This window comes from Ruditapes philippinarum, unplaced genomic scaffold, assembly GCF_026571515.1.
Source record: "Ruditapes philippinarum isolate M1 unplaced genomic scaffold, ASM2657151v2 ctg619_1_1_1_1, whole genome shotgun sequence".
NCBI lineage: Eukaryota > Metazoa > Mollusca > Bivalvia > Venerida > Veneridae > Ruditapes > Ruditapes philippinarum.
In genome coordinates this window covers 295,539-309,997 of record NW_026855813.1, presented here as the reverse complement: position 1 = coordinate 309,997, position 14,459 = coordinate 295,539, and the positions used below count along the sequence as shown (strand labels likewise).

The following is a 14,459-nucleotide window of genomic DNA, read 5'->3' as shown; positions in this document are numbered from 1 at the left end:
AAGACACCCTGGGGCGTGGGCCAATTTTGACCCCAGGGCTTTTATTTGAACAAACTTTGTAGACACTCACTAGAAGATGTGTCATGCTTAATATCTAAACTCTAGCATAGGCATTTGGTTTTATTGTTTAATAAACTGGTAATTAAATATAAAACTGTGAAAGGATGAATGGAAAAAAATCCAGTTTTGACCCCAGGGCTTTTATTTGAACAAACTTTGTAGACACTCACTAGAAGATGTTTCATGCTTAATATCTAAACTCAAGCTATTTGGGTTTTTTCAAAGGAGATTTTTTAAGTTTTCGCTATACACATATAAGTAAAATCAATGACCCCCGGGGCGGGGCCAATTTTGACCCAAGGGCTTTTATTTACACAAACTTGGTAGACACCCATTAGAACATGTTTCATGCTAAATATCTTAGCTCTAGCTCTTTGAGTCTTTAAAGAAGATTTTGTAAGTTTTTACTATATGCATATAGGGAAAATCAAAGACACCCTGGGGCGTGGGCCAATTTTGACCCCAGGGCTTTTATTTGAACAAACTTTGTAGACACTCACTAGAAGATGTTTCATGCTTAATATCTAAACTCTAGCATAGGCATTTGGTTTTATTGTTTAATAAACTGGTAATTAAATATAAAACTGTGAAATGATAAATTGAAAAAAAATCAGTTATTTATTTTCTTTTGGGGGGGGGGGCAAATTATACAATTAGTTATTTTTTTATCTTAACTTCTGGTTGCTTTAGTTAAAGGTAATGATTGTAAGCATGAATAGCCTTTTATACATTAAAGAATAAATATGTTTATAATTGGCATAATTTTGTCAAATTTATCTCATTATCCCTCTTACCTTCAAATTGAGATTTACACAAGATCTATTTAAATGATATATTTTATTCTGAAAATAAAGTTTATATAATTATAATGGTGATATGTAAGAAATGTGGATTAAGTATTGATAAGTGTTGATAAATAACCTGTGGGACTATAGAATACTTAAACTGACATGGATATTAACAAAGTAAATTAAACAGAAAATCATTCAATTCCATTTTTGAAAGGACAACAGTCTTTTTTTCCTCTTTTTTTCATGCATATGCAATATAATTATTTTTATGAATATATGATATAATGCAAAAGTATTTAAGTTTTCGTTTTCCTATTTGTACTACTTGTAATGAAATTCATTGCAGCAACATCAAGGGAATACGTAATTTACATTGCCTACTTATGTTGTTTTTACCCTGGCGGTTCCCATTTCAGCAGGGTATTTACAATATAAAAAAAACACCATTATAAAGCGAGAATGAATTTTGACACGGGAAACGGACAAAAGCCCTTCCGGTCAAAAGCCCTCCCATCCAAAAATGAAAAGGCGGACAAAAATCCTCTCGTGAAAATGGCAGAGCGGACAAAAGCCCTTCCGTGAAAATGACAGGGCGGAAAAGTCCTTTCGTAAAATAAACACAGTAGAAAAAGCCCCCCTCCCCCAGTAATAAAAATATATATGTACATGTATGTTAAATGACTGTTGTTTTGGGTAACTTAAGAAAGTGAGCGATAGTGGAACATTCGACCGATGCGCAGGAGAGTACTTTAGGCCTTACTAACGATATATACGTAGGAATGCATCGCTTAGCAATATCTAAAAAAGTGTTTGTAAAATGTTCGCATGCAATATCAATATTTTCACTGATAATGAACGACCAATCGAAATCACGAATAAGGGTATTAAATGTAGTAAAATCAGCGTTATTGTAGTTCCATACTCTTCTTTTAAATGGTTTATTTGAATCAAATTCAATTTTGAAAAAAATGTAGGTGCCGAAATGATCACTTATTTCGTTTGGCGTTTCGAAAATTCCCGAATCTAAAACATGAATGTTATTTGTTGTTGCTATAGGATCAATTAATGTACTGGTAGTTGGTGTAACACGAGTTGGTACCTGAATAACGTTGGTCATATTGTTCAGTAATAACACGTCGCGAAGTTTATGATTCGAATAATTCAGCTGGTCTTCATTTATATCTCCTACCATGACTATCTTAACTTCACATGCATATTTACGTGAATAAATATGCACTTACAGATTTTAGCAATTACTGTTCAGATGCCTGTCAGGAATGTACTCAAGCAAATACAAACACGCATATGCAAATGGAAAACAAAAATATTCATTATTACAATTTTAATATGTTGACTGCATTGAAAAGAAAATCCAAACTATTCAACATACATACATGTAATTGATGCGGGAGGGATTTTGCCCGCCCCGTTATTTTCACGGGAGGGATTACTCCCATGTGAAGTTAAGATTAATAGATTAATTAATAAATGATACAAGATATGTATGCAAGTGGGTTTTTGTGATGAAACTATTATTATGATGCACGGGAGGCCAATGAGCACATTATATTGCATTTTGAAGTAAAATAAGCTGTTACTGCCAAAATGATAATCATATCTTTCGGACATGCTTGACTGACAGATAAGATTTTGGGACTCGGACTGATTTCTGACACATGTTTTCCGTATGCATGGCCGACATGCTGCCAAATTTGGGATGAAATTTTAGCCAAAAAGAGAGTTCTTTTTTAGTTTTGTATAAAATTAATAATGAGAATACCCCAAATAGTAAAATATGAAGTCACAGAAATATATATATATATATCGAAAAAAACACCGGAACCTCTACATCGGAGAGTGAATTCACTCAATACCGGGAAGGATAAAATGACCCGAAATTTAATAGTAAGAACAAACATGCGCACAATCAGGTGAACACTTATGTTATTAACCAAACGAAAACTTACGTGAAATGAAGTAAATTAAACATCAGCGTAAATATGATTAATTAAAAAGAAATCATTAAAACTTACATTTTAAATTTCTTTTAAACGATCATATCTTAAAGATTAATGCAATTCTTGCTGCTTTTTAAAAGTGGCGTTAAGGTTGAAGGTTTTTATCGGCTATGTAAGATTAAATTTTATTCGCCAAATATTTTTAGTCCAGTTCAGACAGAAACTGGAAGCTAAGCCTCGGTTAAAATTTGGATATACTTTGAGTTTGTTTGTTTTGTTTATTTTTTATTGCTTCCTCAGTACAATCGAGCCGCAATAAATTATTTGTTGCCCGTTCAATGGCTTAATATAAGTCAATGTGTCGTCGGAGCCTGTGGGTGTTTATTCAACTAAAGATTGAAATGTGGCACACGGGTTAAAGTAATGTGTGTCATCTTGAAAGGTGGCACAGGGGTTTAATTAAACGTTTCATCACTTTGAAAGGTGGCACAGGGGATAAACTAAAACATTATACATGTAGTACTGCATACCATCTCTTAGAAATGTGATTGACAATTTACAAATTTTATCGAATGAAACATTGATATGTGTCTAATAATAGCAAACTGTCATCTTGGGGTTTTGACGTTGACACTTTAGATGGCTTGCACAAATCTTTAATTAGCGTCTTATCTTTTATCACACGCAATATTTGATGCGCTTAATTATTTGATGCAATTTGAATAAGAACCGATACTTATTTGAAGCTTCCTGGAAACAAATTTATTTTGAACTACATGTACATGCACCCACAATACAAGCTAGTTCAACAAATTGTTATCATACAAAATCATGAGTTAATTTTGACAGCAGCAAAAATTTGGTCCACAACCCCCCGAACATTTGTTGTATTTATACACTTGTAATCCAAGCGCCCCATTCTTGTTCCTTGGCAAAACGGGTGAGCCTCGATATACATGCAATGCATTGAAACACCTTTTCCTGTAAAAGAAGAAAACAAGAGATTATGACACACTGATTTTACATTGGTAAGAATAAATATCGGACCACTGTCATAACAAAACTTGGTATTATAAAACAAACAAAGACCGAAGACAGCGCATTCCTCCACTTTTCGCTTGATATTTTTAAGCATCATGGAAAAGGGAGATAATTCTGCAAAGTTGCTAGGAAGATTTACCTGCCCTTGATAGTCAATGAGGTAAATAGGATAAAATAGGATAATCTGCCCTTTATATAAATTTTACGTACAATAATTCTAAGCTAAAGTGAATATCTGAAAGTTTTTAAGAAAAGTTCCTTTACAACAAGAAGTATCTTGATAAAAGATACTTGGCCGAAGTAAAACTGGTTAATTCTTAGTTTTCCATGCACAGTCATATAGAAATGTTGAATGCCAGACATAATCCCCTTCGGACAAAATCCCCTTCGCCTACCAGGACAAAATCCCCTTCATGGGTGGACATAATCCCTTTCATGTTTTTGCCAGGCTGGACAAAATCCCCTTCACTACCCGGACAAAATCCCCTTGTTTCATAGGTTTCTAATGTATTATTATGCTCCTAAAAAATGATGAATAATGTATCACTATACTCCCTAAAAATTGATGAATAATAAACTTTTATTTTTTTATTTCATTATGTATCAATAGTTAACCTTTATTTAGTTTAAAAGTTTTCATTAAAGTTATGGTAAATTGTCAACTACATAACACATATTTGATTAGGCAATTTCTTTAATTGTTTTAAATTGATTAGTATGAAAAACACTTTTATTAGCCAATAATTATTAGTTGATAATTCTAATTGTTATATACTATCTATTGTTACAATTTCTATTGATGAAAGAGTGATAATTTAATCAAATCAAGATCACTGCACTACTATTGATTGTTATGAATGCTTTAACAAAGCAATTTTAATGTGATTTAAATGTGCTAATTGAATGTGAATTTCTGCTGAAATAATTTCTACTTATTTATACATTAAGATATTTACCACACAGCATAATGCAGTATGTCGCTCTCATACCCACTTTATAAACCGAAAATTCCTCCGAGAGGGATTTTGTCCTAGGTAGCAATTTTATGAAGGGGATTTTGTTCACTTCAAAATTTCACACATGAAGGGGATTATGTCCACCCATGGAGGGGATCCAGATATACAAAAATACATGAAGGAGATTTTGTCCGAATGGGATTATGTCCGTACACAAGAAATGTTAGGATAGCTTGCATAGCAATGACATAATGATATTAATCTTGATAAAATGGAACACTGTTAGATTTATGCGTTTCTTAACAAACCTGTCGTTTTTCGGTAATTGAACACACTCAGTTTCTAACACCGACATGTATATGTATACGCAGTCGGTAACGCAACTATTTTGTTAAAAACCTGATTAATATACTAAAATATATAAAAATATAAACATTATATCAATTGAACACATCAGTTATCATATGATATACATGTATAAGACACTTATTGAACATCATAAACTAAGGGTACCTGATAAGTTCCGATATTATTCTCGTTATTTTGGACATAATTTAAAACTCATTTTGTGTAAAATAAACTCAGTTAGTTCGTACGTAAAATAAACTGTTCACTAGAAAATTTTAAGAGATCTGAATGCAAGAAGTATTGTAAAACATAACTTAATATCTGACAAATTTAAGTAGAAATATAAAGAACTATCCTGTACATTTTGTTTCATAATGGCAAGAACTACCTTTTACAGTTTAGTAATCTTAAAATGACAAGAATTATCCTTTACATTTTATTTTAGAACGGCCAATAAAATTAAGAGATTTTATTTTGTTATTTTGAAATTACCAATTAAAACTATTTTTACATTCAGTTCTTCCCTGTAAATTTAAGATACTCGGACGAAGTACGCATCGATTTATTCAACACAATCATATTATATTGTCACAAAGATATTTTAACAAGAAAGTTTGTTTCTGATAATCCTTCAAATTACTTAATAATTTAGACGATCCTTTATATTTTAATACTAGTTTTAGAATGACCAATGAGATTTCCTGATTTCAGTTTGTAATTTTAAAATGACCATTGAAAACCTACTTATTGGAGAGGTCCTCTCCACAGTGTAGAAATTTTGCTGCGTCTTTATTTTTTGACCCGGTAAGACAAAATTTTGCAATGGAGATATTTTGGCGAAAATTACATATTTTTTTCTCAAGTTTGATTTTCTTGAAAAATTGTGGTGTGAGGCATGCAGATATATATTCTGTTTCTTTTATCCAATCAGATTATATATCATATACATTTTTTATGTAAACTTGGGACTTAAAATTGTTTGATAACATACTAGTACTTTTTGCCCGTTTTGGAAAATCTCTGTTGCAGTGGAAATGATTCCAAAACATTAATCGAAAATTTGATTATTGAATTTTACAAGAAACTTTTCTTTTGATACTAATTCCAATTTATATCATTTATCTTAAATTTAGTTTGATAACATACCATCAATTGTTCCCTTTGTAGAAAAAAATATCCCAGATGCGCCTAGAAAATATTCATTTCTTCAAAACATTTATAAAATGGAGTGTAAAACAAACTTTTAAATTGTATTATGATACTATATTTAATATATGTAATAAATGATATGTTGTTAAACAATTGTAATTTATAAACATTCATTGTGCTTTTCATGCAAAAATATTTCCAAATATTTTCAAGTTAAACAAGACATCCACAGCTGCAAAAAAACTCTCGCATGGTTCTTTTTATAGAAACAAACTTAAATTCAGTTCTACAGGATGTCAAACTTAAGTCGAACTTTATCCGAAAAGGGTGAACGAAACTTCAAAGTAAAAAAGGACATATATAACTGAACAAAAATAAAATGTAAGGTAACCTGTCTGAAGTGATTAACTTTGACAATCTTTCAACAAATGACCATAGCAAATAAAAGGTTTTAAAAAGCTTAATTTTGCAACAAAATGAATTAAGAATTATTTGCCTCTCTGAGACGGTGTCATATAATGGTGAATAACTTCCATAATTTCTGAGAAAAATGGACCGTAACAAAATGTTTAACCAGGTCAAGGAAGTCATAACATTGCAAAAATGATTTTAGGATTATCTGCCATTTGCTTGCAATGGCATTCTTTTATGATAACAATGATGTATAACAAGTAATCATGTTTTGAATAAGTGACATGTTTCCTGAAAAAATTACCGTAACCAAAGGAAGCCGAAAATAGGTTATGGCAAAAGCTCATTTTTTTCTTCTTCGAGAAGTGAGGCTATAACGGATTAGCTGATATACACATGGAAACGAAACAGTTTTTTGATAACACGATTCGTCTTTTTATTGCGCTAGTCTTTTATTTTTTCAAAAGTAATGCTTCTTATAGATTTGCACTTTTTTCTTCCTCTTGTCACGACCTTGTAAGAGGTAATTTTTTATTCTGCCCAGTCATGACTTAGAAGTGACTCGGTATAATGACATATTTAGTCGTTAACTTGAATAAGCATCTCGTGAGAACAAGATAAAAAAGAAAGTGCAATGTAAACGATGTGCATGTCACCCCTTTTAATAACCTATGTAACCTTTATGTAACCCCTTAAAAAAGATTTCAGCAAACTATGTTTTTTCGCAAATTTGCCGTATAGTTTCAGAAATATTGTTTTTAAAACATTTGCGGAAAACCAGCAGAAGACTGAGAGCCGAAGATTCTAAAAGCTCAAATGAGTATAATAAAATGTTTATAAGATAAATACCCAAGGTTCTTGCATGTATCTTCACACGATGCTGAACTATACGAGCAAGCTCGTCTCACAGCATTAACATAATTACCACCTGACAGAAGAGCCGTACATGTAGATACGGCAATTTGATCTGCAAAGTCATACGTTACGCCAAAGTTGTCGTCTGCTCCATAACTTTTAATACAGCCTAAAAATTATAAAAACTAATTAAAATCAAAGGGCTGCAAGCTATGTGGTATTTTCTGATCTTTTCAATCTAAATCGTACTGTATATATGTATGTAATTTTCCTGTGTAAGTTTATTTTTATGTTGTAAATAAGTTAGCGAAAATCTTCTCGCCAAAACAGTCCGACATGTAGAATCTATATATTCCACTACTCGGCAGTCAGATTTATTTGTGTAGTATTCGGTAATCGACATCGCTAAAAATAGCATTTTCATTAATTAAAATCATATTCATCCGCGTAATTTGTGATTGTGCATTTATTGACAATTCTATAAGCCAACGCTTCTTTTAAACTTTGAATGCGTTGTAATTTGTTGGATACTTGTAACAAAATAAGAATATGTCTTTCTTTTAAATCGCTAGTTTTAAGCTGTTTTGAGAACTACTTGTTGTTAGGTTTGTCGTGAAACTTATGTGTCAAAGATTGAATGATAGCTTTGTATTTACTGATCTTCGATCAGAAAATACAAAAAGAGAAACGCAATTCGGCGAAACCAGGATTTCAACGTTCGTGTTTCATAGAAGCTTCGTCATCTAATGCCCTGGTACATGCATATTGTCAGTTTTCTGGAGAATTGAAATGCTAATTATATCTAAATAGATGCATGCATATTATTACTAACAACAAACTTAAGAACAAATTATTTTAATCCATAATACTTATTTGTTCATTACATTATAGTTGTATATTATGAGTGTAATGGAATATGTACAGTGATATAATATGATGTATAACAAAGGCATAACATTTCAGTTTGATATAAAAAAGCTTAAGTTGTTTCTAAAATCAAAGAAAAATTGCACACAGAATTGTATTTATCTATGTATAATATTTGTAAAACAAACAACAAAGGGCCATGTCTGCCAAAAATTTTGATTCTGCGCGTTTGGCACTTGATATACAAGCTTCTTAGAAAGTTATGTCAAACTCCCTTGAGAAAAAAGAGACAGTTGCGCGCAAAAGTTTATTTCTCTGAGGTTTTTTATCTAATTTTTTTTTTTACAAAGGGTCATAATTCCGCAAAAAAAAAATGTCTGAAACGCAAAAAATATGCGTCAGGACACTTGATGACAACGCTTCTCCTTTTTTTTTCTTTTTTTTTTGCTATTCAATGACCTTCGCGTAACGGCCAAAAATATTTTAAACGTATAAAAAACTGAACGTGTGAAAAAAATATAACTAGTAATATACCTGCAAACTGTACACTATTACATTGCCTCTCTTCAGTTTCTGTTTGTGCTCCCACTGTCGGAGAATGTTCAATGGTTGTTCTCGATCTACTTTGTACCCTACCACCGTGTTTCCCAGAGCAGTTTAATTTACAGTCGCTCCAAAAACTCCAATCTCCCCAGCGAGGCAACGCAGATTCTATAACAATATTTATGAGAAAGAATGGACACCGATAAAACATCTTTTACCTTATATGTTACGTTACAAATATACTGTTATAAAGGTTGATTTTTTCTTCAATGGTTTAAAAAAATTAATTTAATCAATTTTATAAGAAATAATGAATCACTCGTGTTAGATTAGCATTAGCAAATTTGCGCGTTTATTCTTTTCATCCAAGGGTTGTCCATATTCAAATACACAAATGTCAAATTTAAAAATGTATATATGAACAATAGATTGCTTTAAATTTATTCTTCATTTTCAAAGTGGTATTATTGAAATGTTATCTAAAAAAAGCAAATTATTTTGCTATGTTAAAGTAATCGACTGTGAAGTAATTGATTGACTGAAAACACACATAAGTAAATAACACCAGTTTATTGTGCTGAAACTCGTATTAACAGCAATACCTTTCAGTTGTTTTCTCAGTCCTTCAATAAGATTACTCTGGTGTTCTACTGTCTCATGTAGAGTTTTCTGTCTCTCCTCTAACTGTACAAGTTTCTGGATCAGCTGGTAAATAGATTAAAGGCCCATTATGCCCAAGAAATGCATTTGTTATTATTATTGCATGACATTATTCAAGATTTGACCTTAAGTTCAATAAAATATTCAAGCATGTATATAATAACACTATTAGTTACGTGGATTTCATTAGCTTTTCTTGCTGAAAAAGATTGATGTACATATTCTTCATATTGTTTTTTAATTTCAAAGTAGTATCAACGAAATGTTTTGGAAAGAAATATATTTTGCTCTGAAAAGTAACCGACTGTGCCTTTAAAAACAGATATCAAAAAGATTTGTTTCCTTACCTTGTAATCAGTATCAAACCGTGAGTTACATCTTGGTACCTGATTCTCTTGTACAATATCGCTTTCTCCTTCCGTCAGGTGAAGATCGACAATCAATGTTAACAACATGAAAAGCGAAAACTTCATCTTTATATCCATGAGCAGCGATCTCCTCAAAACCGTTTTAGTGAATGCCTGATATCAAAATTATGTGTTTAGCGTATCAGTTTTGTGGCTATACGAAATTTAATAGAGGTAATACACAATGTTTGTATCGTCTTCTTTATTTAAAATATAATAAGACATCACATGCGAAACCAAACTTCTATATAAAGATCGTCCAATGAGTACATATATTTTTTCAAAATACGATTCGTCCTCTTCGACAGAATGTTGTTACTGTATTTTCAATATTTTCCTTGTGAAACTAAAATTGCGTGTAAACTTATTAAAGTGACAACAAAATATAATTGATAAGATTGTAACTGATTATGATAAGATTTGCAATACAAAAGCATCAAATTATCTTTTTTAAAAATCTAAGAAGATGTTCATGTGTACACTATATTTACCTATTCTATCATATAAAGATAAGGAAAAACGTCGCCATCTTTTGTTACAAACATTCTTTTTAAAAATACACAATACCATTGAAAATAATAGATACCAAATACTTCATGTTTATCTTTTTTCTAAAATTTGAAAAAAAGTATTGTGATGGAGCTTATAGCTGCGAGTTAAAACAAAATCGTTTTGGTTATTATAATTAAATCTTTTCCAAATAGAAAATTATTTTCATGTTAAAATTTTTATGATAGCTTTTAGAATTTTAATATACAGAGTTATTTTACTAGACACACTGGCATACAGGCAGACAGACAGACAAATAACTTTATTTCACTTCAAAACAAAAATAAGAGAGCTTCATTAGAGTATATTCATTTTTACATAATATATTTTTTTTAATTATACTGGCATGCGAGCAGTTCCCGTACAAAAATCATAGTTACTTAAACATTATTTTTTATTACGCTCACTCACCAAAATTTGAATTTTACACATGAATATTCAGCTCGTCACACAAATCATGGAAATTCCATTATGTTCTAAACATAGAATAACCCTTACTTATGAGGCCTCATATGGGGTACCGAAATTATGCATTATTTTGTATGAAGAGAAGTAGTTCCCGTACTTAAAATCTAACCCATTATAATTATACAATTTTATTATATCGGACCTATTTTTCATTTACAATTGTTGAACAGACCATTATCTAAGAGATAAATAGATGTAATTCAGGAAATAGAAAGTAAACTAAAAGCGTGTATCTATTACCCGGTACCGTTACCCCAACGCATTCACATGCGATGGCATGCTTGTATGCATGATATTTTACGCATCAAAGCCATAAAAATATTTTATTTAGTAATATTGGTCAAAATTCTGATAATTAAACAAGTTTTCATCACATTGCCTACTTATCTGTAAACAGGTGGTATTAGTGGAAAACCCTTTAACAGGCCTCATGTGTAGGTATTTTAGCGCATGCGCTCAAGGACGGAATCCCCCAGAAAAAACAAGGTCACGTTTTGACAACGCACAGGTGAAAGTAATTTAAAATGAGATTTTTATATGTACTGCCGAACTGACACTTAGATTTTGTCTCTTTTATGTATCTGCTTGATTTGAAATGAATTTTTGAAGATTGCAAGTAAAAATCAAGCGTGTAAATGAAAAAATACGGGTACTGCTTCTGTACGGGAACTGCTCGCATGCCAGTATAGGTAGTTTTAACAGGCTCAATCAAACCGAGCCTGCAACATTTTCAATTTTGTCGTGTTGGGCTTTCTTTAGAGATTCTGTATTCTCTATTTAACTAAATTGAGGATGTACATATTTCTTTCAAGATTAAAGGATTGGGCATTTTAGTAAGTAATGTTGCTCAGAACCTTTTCCTATAGTTGCAGAGCGTGCTCGTGTTATTTAATATGCCATCACAAGTTCAGTGTCGATGGCGGTTATTACAAGTTCTTAATTTTAATAGTGTCAATTGAAATCCCTACTTTGAAGAATATTAAAATATTTCTCATATTGTAGTGCATGTTTAAATTAGTTATAGATTCTACCTTACTTGAATATTATAACTAGCTTGCCTAATGTTGTATATTTGGTCTTTTAAAATTTGCTTGGCACTTATGTGCAAGTTATTATTAATAATGAAAATTATGTTGATTTAACCAGATATCAGGTCTTACAACTATTATTTCTTCCATGTAGCTGTAGCTGAAATTCTTTGAGTTTTTCCAGATCATTGAAATCTGTCACTGAACTCTGATAAAATATTGTCCATGTTATTTTGATTTGTTTTCACATAATTTATGCAGAATTTAAGTAATTCCAGATCAGCTGCAGTTTGCTGTCTCAATAGTGGTCTGCAGTCTTTATCAATAATGTGAAATTTTATTTTTGTTTCCTTTTGACTTAATTTATTTTTCACTTTACAATTCAGAGAATTTTCAGATGTATCTTTTGAGCATCAGGGTAGATCTTTGAATGGTATTTGTAGATGTAGATTTTGTTTTCACTTTTTCAAAGGCTGCATGGTATAGGCAGTTTGCAGTCGCCTAAGAATCTATGAGCAATTTATATTCTCCACTTGTAAATATGAGGACTGATATTTTAAATATATGTTGAATGTACAGACATTCCTCTAATTATCATTTACATTTATGGAATCTTTTACAAAGACCATGCGACTTTTTCTCGATTTGCACATATATCCATAATGACATAGCTTGTAGCGACAAGCCCGTCACATGGCTTAAGAGGGTAACCATACACACGGCTGCTGTTGTTGATACTACAATTTACTAAAAACACACATATTGACCACATTAATCACTGATAAGCTCAAGTATCAGATAACATAACAAGTCTATTTTCAGGTTGCAATTATCCTTTAATAATTTTCACTGTGTTTATAAAAAATTTAATTCAGTTTAAACTACTGTTATGTCTTTAGTTATCAATTTTTCATAGTCAAGAAACCCTGTCAAAAATTGCGGACTTAAATAATAAAAGTTAAAGAAAAATAAAAGACTCATACAGTTTGTAATTTATATAGATCATTCTGACCTGAATTAAGTGGTCTCATCCCTTTTAATCATTAAAATTTCATGACAACTAAATCTAATTAACACTAACCTTTGTGTGAGAGGTCAAAATTAACAAGTTTCATTGGCTAACGAATAAATAACATCTTTTTCACGTTTGGCGGGATTTGTAAAAAGTAATCACTTAGCTTCTTGAAGAAGGATGGTCTTCAGCCATCCTTAACAGACAGAATAGAACTCGACTATGTTAACAGTCAGGAAAATCCCAGATTGTGCCAGTCCTGTCATTTGTTCTTTTAAAATTATGGTTAAATTCATTTTAATCCAGATATTTTCCATATCAGTCTGAATCAGCTGTTTATCACCTGAATTGAGTTTTTATATTTTTAAATATAACTTCATAAGTAAACATTTATCTAAATATGAAATTAATTACAATTTATTACTTTTGTTTGCTTGTGCTTGCTTATATTTGCTTTTTATTTCTGCTTTTATTATTTTGATAATTTATGCTTTTTGTGCATTTGTAGGACACCCTTTTTATAACGACAATTGAATTGAACCTACAAACAATAAAATATATTTATAACTGACACACCATCAGAATTCTTTATTTGTATCTGAACAACCAACTGTCACATTAAAATCTCCCATATCTTGACATATCCAAATATTACCCTATCCGTATTTGTATAAAATTTCGCGAATCCAGTTATTTCATCCAATATTAACTTGCAAATGTTACATATTTGATAACGCGTCACTGGCATCACCACTATTTGATGTATTAAATGTAGTAAATTGAGCATAACGTAAGACCACATTCACATAATGCCATACTATTATTCACAGAATCGTTTACACCTAAAAGTATCTGCAAAATTCAATTTGCATCTTTTCCATTTCTATTTCGGGTGAATACGAGTGACCCCAAATTTCTGCTCCGTATATCAATATACCGGTAGAAACTATTATGGAATCAAAGAACTTAAAGATATCTTGATGTGAGAATTGACCAAATGAAACGTCTGATTGCAAATATGGCTTTTCTAGCCTGTGCAGCTAGCCTTCATTTTCCCGTAGTCCAAATTAATTTTGGGGTAAATAAATGACCTATGTACTTATATATCGAAGTTACGTTTACTTTAGCGCCATTGTATGACCATTTTTCATAATGACGTAGTGGACCGCCGTTACGACTACCATTAATTCCGTTTTATTTTATGTTTATATGTTTTGTTAATTACTTTTGAATAACTGTTCATTATATTGTTGATATAGCATAACCTTATGCATATTATATGCCTTGGTTTTGAATAAATCTCTCCCAAGATCGAACCCGGGACATCAGGAGTGATAAGCAGTGGTTTAACCAACT

The 14,459-nt window shown here is 31.3% G+C and overlaps 2 protein-coding genes across 2 annotated transcripts in view; one reads left to right on the top strand and one right to left on the bottom strand.

The window, feature by feature from the left end:
- Window positions 1-14,459, top strand: part of LOC132744478 (uncharacterized) — a 62,336-nt gene that overhangs the window by 30,942 nt on the left and 16,935 nt on the right. The gene's annotated exons all lie outside the window — the stretch shown is intronic.
- On the bottom strand, window positions 3,545-10,327 carry LOC132744477 (uncharacterized). The gene is made up of 5 exons (XM_060733199.1): window positions 9,987-10,327; window positions 9,582-9,684; window positions 8,971-9,147; window positions 7,564-7,738; window positions 3,545-3,790 (listed from the first exon to the last, which is right to left on the bottom strand). Exons 1-5 carry the CDS (start codon window positions 10,122-10,124, stop codon window positions 3,646-3,648), a joined length of 738 nt encoding a protein of 245 aa, XP_060589182.1. The 5' UTR covers window positions 10,125-10,327; the 3' UTR covers window positions 3,545-3,645.

Excerpts from the sequence above, each read along its gene's own strand:
- LOC132744477 (XM_060733199.1), bottom strand. The coding sequence starts at position 10,124 with ATGGATATAAAGATGAAGTTTTCGCTTTTCATGTTGTTAACATTGATT. Across the intron at positions 9,148-9,581 it reads ACTGAGAAAACAACTGAAAG|AATCTGCGTTGCCTCGCTGG; the intron begins GTATTGCTGTTA and ends ATATTGTTATAG. Across the intron at positions 3,791-7,563 it reads GATACATGCAAGAACCTTGG|GAAAAGGTGTTTCAATGCAT; the intron begins GTATTTATCTTA and ends CTTCTTTTACAG.